The sequence below is a fragment of the Halyomorpha halys genome, unplaced genomic scaffold (genome assembly GCF_000696795.3).
Source record: "Halyomorpha halys isolate HHAL.00 unplaced genomic scaffold, Hhal_1.1 Scaffold543.1, whole genome shotgun sequence".
In the NCBI taxonomy this organism is placed as follows: Eukaryota; Metazoa; Arthropoda; class Insecta; order Hemiptera; family Pentatomidae; genus Halyomorpha; species Halyomorpha halys.
The window spans coordinates 1,448-11,394 of record NW_027114701.1 but is presented as its reverse complement, the minus strand read 5'-3'; the positions used below and the strand labels follow the sequence as shown (position 1 = coordinate 11,394).

The window sequence follows — 9,947 nt, the reverse complement described above, 5'->3', positions numbered from 1 at the left end:
TTTCTTCCATACATCCCTGTCCTTAGCAGATCTCCACCAGAGGTGTCCTGCCATCCTCTTGAACATGTCACTCCATCTTTTCTTTTGACGTCCTCTTCTTCTTTGAAGGTCGTATGGAGTCCATTCTGTGGCAATTTTTGACCATCTGTCATCTTCGCATCGAAGGAGATTCTCTGCCCATTTCCATTTGCTCAATCTTGCCATCTTCAGTGTGTCAGTGAGTCCTGTTTCTTTCTGGATCGAAGCATTTTTTATTCGATCTCTTTTCCTCACGTTCACAATGTTTCTTCCAATTGTAGTTTGCCACACTTGTAATTGCCTCTCCTGAGCTATAGTCAGTGACCATGCATGGCATCCATAAGTGACCACTGGACTAATACAACTATCGAAAACCTGCCTTTTAAGGTCAATATTTATTTTTCCCTTTATTTATGCCTAAGGGACCAAAACTTTTTCCAACCGAATGCCAATCTCCTCTGAACCTCTTTTGCTTCTCTATCCGTGAATGATATTAACTGACCCAGATAAATATGTTCTTCAACATATGCCAACTCATGGTTGTTAATTTCACATTCCTTTTTTACGCCATTTTTCCAGCCTGTATTATCTAAAAATGAAAAAAAAAGTTTCATACTTATGAGCAGCAAAGCAGTCCATATCCCCACTAAACTCTCTATCTATCCTTGGTGTTATGTCTACCATACTTCCGCAAGTACCACCCAGTTGAAAAAGGCGTCAAACCCAATTTAAAAAATTCTATAACTTCGTTAAAACGAAGTAAATTACTCAGAAATAACAGCTGTCCCTACAACAAAATTATTATAAATATGTTTACACTATTTAAAAACATTGTTATAACCTTTAATTCCAATGTATGGATAGGTTAATAGTAAGATACTGTAATTAAAAACTAAAAATGCAAATATATACAATAAACCAGATACAGAATATACAAACCCAATTTCAACTCAATTAGGTAGATTTAAGAGATTTTTTTTGAGTTGAATATTATGAAATACTACATATTGTAGCTATAGTAGACACTAACTGCTTACTGGAACAAAATGTGTTAAGATTAAAACCATGAACATTCCTACATGTTTATGGATTGGATCCTGTTCTTGGCTATCATAGTAACAAGTTCATTAGGTAAATACCACTTCTCACGTAAAATAAGCCTATTTATAGAATTAATAATTGAAGTTTATAGGATGCATTTAAGTTTTAATTCTCTGAGAATAAAATTTTCTTACTAATGTTACTTATAATCAAGTAGAATAATTATACAGATTGCCGAGAGGACAGTTAAAATTCAACATAAAATACCAACATTCACACCTACTTAAAAATTTAAAAGGAATGCTAAGAAAGGCCCTATTCATTATCGCTCGATTTTGAAAAGTGAATTTTTATCTTCCAGGATGGCTGGAGTAGAGCTTTAGGTATAGAGAACAGTGTGAGCTAGATGGGATAATGTGAAGCAATCACATAAGGAAACTTTATTCAGCCCCAGTTTAGGGAAGTACATGTTTTAGTTCATGATCATGTTAAAAAAATCAAGTTTGTATCATCAAGTGCTATACAGTTACTAGAAGAACATAATAATACACCTCAACAGCAGATTAAGTGTAAAGTCTCAATTTTAAGCTTGATTTCACTAGAAGAAATGAATTACTTTTACAAAATACTGAAAAAAAAAAAAAAAAAAAACGAGTTTTCTAATTGAATTAGATTGTAGATTGTAGATGGTAGGTCGTTAGTGACATTTTAATAATATTGCCTTTATAGCTTACATTTCTTATACTCATCATTACAAATTCCAACAACACCTTGTTCACAGGCTGGTAAACAAAGCCGAATTACTTTGGCAGACTTTTAAACTATGATTCCCAACATCCGTAACCATAAACTGAACTTAGCCAAAAATCTTATTCATCGCTGTTTTTCTGTTACAATGTAGTCGTGAGTCAACCATGTGGGTTCTGGAGCTCTCCTGGGGTCCACCCAGCCTCATAAATCGGGTACCCTTAATTGGGTAAAAATCTGGCGGACGAGCGTGATTTTTATTTATTTTATCTAAACGGTCTTTCATATTTAGTTACGTATGCTGTCAACTATTTCCGTTTGGTTCAATGTATTTTTGTAAGTTATGACGTCCGCCTGCACTCATCTGGCCGATCATATCCTTACTCACTCTTGACAGTAACTCCATCCTCCGAGTCAATAAGTTTCCCTATTGATTTCTAATTTTTCTTCTTTTTTCCCACTCCCACTCTCTTTTTCCTCCCTTCCTTCCTTCCTTATACACTTTTCCTGTCATTCTATATTTATTTTAGTTTATTACTTTTAAATCATCTGTATTAATGTGCATATTTTACCCATTGTAGTACGTATATCGTTTTCATCTTCCTCATTGTATCATGCATTTGTTTCTTTTCGCACATTTCACTATGTTAATTTCAATTTTTTCACTATTTTTATATTTTTGATCGTTAGTTGCATTTTTTATTATGTTAATTTCTACTTATAATTTACTTTTTCTCTCACATCTTTTATTGTGTTAATTTCTTAATTTAGGTGAACACTGTCTTATTTTTTATAACTTTTTTTTGTTTGTTTTGTATAATTCTTACCTCTACAATATTATATTTTATCTTCTATCAAGCCCAGTAAATATAATTCGGTTATAGTATGAGGGCGTATGAGATGAGCGTGTCAGGTTGTAGGGCTTACTAACGTGGGAATCTCTAAAATGTTAATAAACACTGAACCGAGGGGTAAAAGTCCGAGGGGTAGACCAAAACGTAGATGGGAGGATTGTGTTAAAACTGATTTAGTAGAATTGGGTTTCGAAGGGCGTCATAGGAGGGATATTTGTGGAGAACGATTGGTGGTATCGGCATCTAAAATTCGGGTTCGTTAAACCTTTATTATTATTATCATCATATATTTACAGGTTTCTTTTTCTTTTTCTCTGAATTATGGTTGTTGTCTCTTTTTTTCTATTTCAGTCCTGATGAAGCCCTCAAATTCAGGTCTAAACGTCCACACAAATATAATAAGTTTTACTTTTTTGTGTATCATTACTGACCGCATCTCCGACCATCTTCTCCTCATATTGAAAGATCATAATGATAACACAATAAAAAGGCACTGAGCGTACAATACAGAGAATATTTATAAAAAAAACTTGCCACAGGTGAAATTCCTGAAAAGAAAAACAGTACAAAAAAACTGAGCACTCCATGTGAAGAAGAGAAGTTGATTCGGGCATTAGTACATTACAAGATTTCAAGCCCTGAGGACCTAATACTTTTAGCTATGGCAGGGAGTAAACCTGACTTTTGCAGGTATACATATATATATATAATCCTCATCATATTTTCATTTTATTTAATTTTAATATAATAATAAAGTAATGAGTCACATATATTAGCGAGACTTCATTAACATTGATATCCAATTACGTATTGTAGGTGAAACAATGATAATAATAGTTGCTATAATATTTTTCACATTTTCAATGGTTTTAGTAGTTATTTAAAATAAGAATATAAAAATAAACTTAAGATATTGTTAATAGGTGAACAAAAAAGACTAAGATATAATTTTCTCCTGTACTTTCAAACACCCCTTTCCAACCTCCCACAGGACTCCCTGAATTAACTCAGAGAAATGCTAATAACGAAAGGGATACTGCTAAAAGATATTTTAGATGAACAATCATCAAGGAACTTTCATGACGAATGGTCAAATAAAACAGCAGAAGGAAGTGGGTCAGTAACATTAACTCTCTCCAAATCTTATCTAAACATCCTTATGCCAAGGTGCTATAAAAGCATAATTCTATCATAAACCCATGTCCCTAAATCTAAGGGAAAAACCCTCAGGATTAGATTTGTTTACAGCAAAGAGTGTTTTCAGTTCTATTCCTATAATCAAGTCCATTGCAACAAGTTAAGCATTAGAACCCAATCCACTTACAAATCCAAAATTTCTAGAGATGCATCGTAAAAAACACAGACACGTAATTGACATTTCATTTAAAAAATAAAAAAGGAACAAACATGAATTGAATTATTTATAATAACAATTTATAACAACCCCTAAGAATAACAATTTGGAACAGTTTTAACAGCTTTTATCTGGCTACATTAACTTATTTTTAACATAATTGAAACATACAGAATAATATTTATTTCACATATACTGAAATATTTTTCTCTTCTTTTATCATTGCATGAAGAGATCTAACTGTTGAAAATGAAAGAGTAGAAGAGTACCTAAAACACTGCAAACCAACATCCGAACAAGGGCTGTACTTACGTCTGCTATCTGGGTTTAAAACGGTGAAGTCTAAATTATGTGATGATGCAGTTTTCAAAGAATGTAAGATTATGTTTCTTTCTCAAATAATTATTTCAAAAGACCACAACTTTATTAAATAAATAATAATTATAATTTTTAAGTGTTGAATAGAAATCAGAGATGTTATGATAATGTAAAGTATGAAGTAATGTCTTGTATTGGACCAGAAGACTGGATCGAAATTGAAAATGCTACAAAAGTTTGCAAGTAAGAAACTATTCACAATTAACAAATAATAATTTATTATAAAGCAGTCTGTTATAAATCATTTTTTGAACTTAATGAATGCTAGATTTTTTATGTAAGCATAAATAAATATACTTACAAAAGAAGGTTGATGTCATTCCCACATATTAATCTTCAAATGGATCACTCTGTAACAATTTAAAATGATAAAAATTAGTTAAACTTCAAACCTGTTTATTTAAGTGTATTTATTATTATATAAATGCAAAACATATAATCAATTTCAAATGGAGTGGATCATTTGAATAACTGGTTTCATAAATTTGAGAATTAAACATTTTTCTGATGTGACACCTGTTGATAATGTGAAAATTCCAATGGAATAATCTCTTTCTAAAGATAAATTATATCTTTACTAATTAACTAATTAATGACATCCCTATTATAATAAAACTAGGTTATTCTCAGTTACTCTGTAAAGCCATATATATATATATATATATATTGATTGTGTGTAAAGCAGCACTTCAACATTCTGGAGCTAAAAACAGCATTAGTTTGAATCTGGCCTTTGGTAGTTGGCTTAAATATTATAAAAGTGTAACAAATCTTGATATTCACATTCTGACTCTAATAGATTGATAACTCATAGTATTATCCATCCTTCTTGCCCTCGTTTGAATGTATAAAGATTTTAAACATAATAAATCAATTCCTTTACAACTTACATTTACCCTCTTGTACATTTATCCCCTTTTAATTTGAGTCCTTAAAAGTTTATAACAGTAGAATATAGAATTCAATGGTCCAGGCTTCATAAAATGTTTTTTTTTTAAACTTTCCAAATGTTAGCTATTGAACTGTGTTCTAGTTTTAAAATTGCGAATTAGTCTATAGATTGTTAGCAGAAAGTTAAAAAGAGTCCCGATGGCAGCAGAATAGACCTCTATATTTTCAGGGTTCAACTAACAGCATAAAGTTCAGAGACTTCAATCTGGTCAGAATCATATCTTGATGAATAATGACCTGGAAGTGTCTTCATGCTGATGCATCATGATTTGTACTGGACTATGGTATCAATTAAGCAAAAATTACCAGGAAGGATAGACACAATCTTTCCCTCCTATATCTATTAACCCATTTGAAAAAAATTCAATTAGAATAATTTCTTCAGATATTCAAACAGAGCGTAAGGTGTTGTAAAACTTAACTATGGCTGCTCAGTTTTACTGGGATAAGGTCTTATTCGTCTTGTGGAAGGCAATACCAGATCTCACAGAGTCAGACTTGAAAAAGGAATTCTTACAAGATCAAAATATTTTACGGCTGGTTTGGCTTTTTTGCTTACAAGATTAGAACTGTATCGAATGAAAACAAAATATACTAGAAAGATGGATTTCAGGATGGAGAATCCTTCGACAGATTCTGGATGAACTGTAGCAGTAATCTAGTAGGATCTCATTAGATAGCGGCAAAATGCTAAAAAGAAGCATACCTTAGATTGTTTACAGTAATTAATGCTTGAGGTTGACCAATAAGGTAGAAGAATTGTAACAAAAAATTTAGGTAAAACTTTTTCAACAACTTAATTTGGCTGTTATTTTTTCTCTTTTACAAAATTAAAAATAATTGCTCTTTTATAAATCATAAACATTAGAGTAGGAAGACAAGTGTCAGTAAAGTACATAATGTAGAAAAAATATGTAAAAGTACTTAACCAATGTAATAATAATAAGGTTATATAAACATAACAGAATATATAAATAAAAAAATAATAGTTAAAGAATATGTAAATAAAAGTCTAAAGAGTAAAAATCCTCCCACTCCTCATAACTACTTCCATCATAACCGTTCTATTGTCACTTATTTTTTTACATATTAATATTTCACTACTCAAAGTCTCAGTAGTACATTTGCAATTCTACCACTCATTACTGTATTTTTTTAAGGTTATATTCTGTTCTTGTTTACCAATAATTTTTTTAGTTTACTACGTCCCCTTTTTTTATATTGTTTTTTATCTATCATCATTTTTACAACTTCAGATGTATATTTCTATGTAACCTTATCATTTATTGCAATGTTAGTGTCTTGTTCTCATTTAGCCCTCATAAAGCCCTGCTAAATGGAATGAAACATCAGTAGCTAATGAACAGTTTTTCTGCTACTTTTGTACGTTTCTTGACCAATACCCTGACCATCTTCCAACAATCCTCACATTATGTCAAATAATACTCTTCCAATATAAAATCATTATAGAGAAAATAACTACATTTGACAACATACATTTGAAGAATGGAGGTAGTGGTGGGTACTTCCAAAAGGTAGTTAGGAGAAAATGCTTTCTCACACTGCAATGAATTCTGCAGATAAATTGTAATTTCTCAAACCAACAAATTTCATTTCTCCTCAGAGGATATGGGAGATTTTGAACCGAGCATCAGTCAGTGAATGAACTATACCTTCAGGATTTAAAGAACAAGTTCATTTAAGGATAGAAGATGGGAGTGGAGCAAGCCCAGAAGTCTAAAAAAAAAACAAGAGGAAGAGTTCTTGTACCAGGAAAACTCTTCAAAAAAGAATTGAAATTTTATGAATAAAAAAAATGAATTAAGGAAAATTTACAGCAGTGACTTTAGGCTAAACTATGCTACTGCAATACAAGCCCAGATCACTAAAGGCATGGCAAAAGAGAAAATTGACCCCAAGTGGGCAGACACTTATGGAGCACGCCCACACTCTGAAAAGTTTACACTTGACCCTTCAATGAAATGGAGTCAAAAATCTAGCTGTTGAGCATGATCCAAACTATATCACCTCCTTGTATAATTCCAATTCATTGAAACCAAAAAATCATGTTGAATCACTGGTCCATTACACATCTATGATCCTTTAAATGTTTTATTAAAAAAATAAAATAAACCTGTACTGGAATAACCCATGAAGGGTAAGGGGATTCAGTAATTTGTAAGGAAATACTGTTTCCTGAACAATGGTTGTACAAGATGATAATTTGTTTAAAAACACATTCGACCACCAGGTTTTAGGCCAATTAAGGATGGCCACTGAATAGGGGCTGGATGTGTCCCAGGAAGGCTCCCAAATCCTAAGGTTGACTCATGGCTAATGTATCATAATAAACAGTTATCTGCCACAGACAGATTCAAACCGGGGATTTGTAACAGTGCCTAACTCACTGAGCTACTCTTGTATCCTGAATTATATGCAGAGTCCATTAAATATCTGAAGAACTAAGATTATTTTCATTTGATTTTATGAAAAGGCCCATATTTTTTCTAGCAGAAGGCTTGTTTGCAAGGTTTCAAAACAGCCTTTAATCTCTCAAACAGCAGTGTACATGACTAACCAATCAAAATTTCATCAATTCAGGTATCATTAGAATTGAAAACCACAATATTACATTCAAGAAGACCTAATCTCAACACTTTAATTAGACTAACCATATAGAGATAACAAATTACCAACAAAATTTTAAACTATTTAATAGTGATACACTATTTTTATTTGGTAAGTTTCTTCAAAGTGTTGAAATCATTAGGTACTTCAATTTGAATCTGTGTTTTTCAGTCCTGATGACACTTGAATTGGTGAAATGTTGATTGCATGGGCGCATGCAGAGGGGAGCCACGGGATCCCTCCCCCACTAGATTTTTAGGACCCAACAAAAAAAAAGAAAGAAAATAGTGAGCTTGTTGGATAGATGGTTATTTTTTTCTGGAAATATGCTATAATTAGGAAGGTAATGGCGGGGAATGATGGTGGCGTCCAAAAAATTTTAGGCGAAAAGTGAGAAACTGTCTTATATTTTCATAGTGCAAACCATTAGTTAAACCTTGTTGTTAACAATTTGAATTCAGTCATTTTATTTTCAATAATTTATTGTGATAACAGGTAATAAAACTTTAATAAATAATGATTGAATTTTATAAAGTAGAAATAAAATGGTGGGGGATGGAATGAGGAATTATATATCTTTCTTTTACCCAATGCTTCAGGTTGCGGTCAAAGAAAAAAACTCAAATGGTCATAAAACTATTTAATAAGAGCCAACGGTTAGCTCCACATTGCACGGCTTCATCAAGGCTGCAGATTGGAGGCAAGCAAGAAAAGATTTGTGTGTGAAATAAGTGGTTTTCATACTTCATCTGCAGCCCTAATGAAGCCCTGTAATGTGGGCTGAAATGTTGGCTCATATTATATAGTGTTATGACTATTTAATTTTTTTTCTTTGACGGCACCTGGATCATGTTCCTTTTAATATCATACACAGTCAATCATTATTCTTCAAATATATACATGTATTTACGTGTATGTGTGCTGAGGCCTGCTAGAGAGCAGGGGGCATTCAAGGGGGGCCTTGGCTAAATCCTGCAAACGCCAATGGTTGATTGGTTACTTATTTACATTTATTTGAGATAATTTATAAGATGTTGTAATAATGAGAATAATTGATATCAAAAATAATTTATAAGATATAATAAGAGCCTACGTAATATATTCAGGCGGAATGACTTTAAATTTCTTTTTCCCATAAAAGAAATAATAATACAGTCAAATTGAGTAACTATCAAAAGAATTTTCTTAACAACAACAATATAATAAATATATTTAAATCATTGAAAAGTTCATTAAATTTTGTATCAAAGTGGATATTTCATTAAAAATAGGAAAGAGTAACAGAGTAGTTGTGGGGCCCCAATGGCCATAACTTTTTTTTTTTTAAATAATTATTCTATTTTTCAGAATAATGAAAAGTGTGATGGGTTGTCATTATACAAAAACACTTGTAAATTGTGATATATTAGCTGCAGAAGTTTTAAATGAGCTTATGAAAAATATCATGAGCTCTGTCAAAGAAGTAAGTCATGACACATCAATAGAAGCTCGTTATTGGAAATAATTTTTTACTTAACTAAAGCATTTCAAATAACTGATCTGTTAAAAAGAAAAAAGCCAAAATTTCATTTTTTTTTTAGGTTCAATGCAAAAATATAGTTCAAGGAACATTTGTCAGAGATTTACGATCAATAGTAAAAGGAAGCACAACAAAACTTGTACCAGAAATATTATCAGTATTAATTTTAGCCCTTACCTTATTGTGAAAATAAAATATTATACAATTTAAAACTTATTTATTTCATACAAAAGATTTTAATATAGAGAAGTGTGTGCAACCAATGTAACCAGCTGATTTTGAATTATTTCCGTCATATTTAGGTATCTACATTATTGGTTTTTTTCAATTTTTTATTTAGTCAAAACATTTTCTTTCAACACTATTTATTTATCTATATTTATGGTTACTTTTTCATTGACTAATCATGCTGTAATTCTTTTATTCATTCTGATTGATATCTTGTTTTTTGTTCTTA

The 9,947-nt window shown here is 31.4% G+C and overlaps 1 protein-coding gene across 3 annotated transcripts; it reads left to right on the top strand.

Moving 5' to 3' along the window:
• Positions 1-845: 845 nt before the first annotated feature.
• Positions 846-9,696, top strand: LOC106684103 (uncharacterized). 3 transcript variants are annotated; one of them, XM_014425993.2, is made up of 7 exons: positions 846-1,149; positions 3,200-3,350; positions 3,652-3,776; positions 4,247-4,389; positions 4,470-4,575; positions 9,319-9,433; positions 9,552-9,696. In XM_014425993.2, the coding sequence occupies exons 3-7, from the start codon at positions 3,676-3,678 to the stop codon at positions 9,675-9,677; spliced, it is 591 nt and encodes a 196-aa protein (XP_014281479.1). In that variant the 5' UTR covers positions 846-1,149; positions 3,200-3,350; positions 3,652-3,675; the 3' UTR covers positions 9,678-9,696. The 3 variants fall into 3 exon arrangements, with proteins under 3 accessions (XP_014281479.1, XP_014281480.1, XP_014281478.1); XM_014425994.2 differs by having other exon boundaries at positions 3,584-3,776; XM_014425992.3 differs by lacking the exon at positions 3,652-3,776.
• The last annotated feature ends 251 nt before the right edge of the window (positions 9,697-9,947 follow it).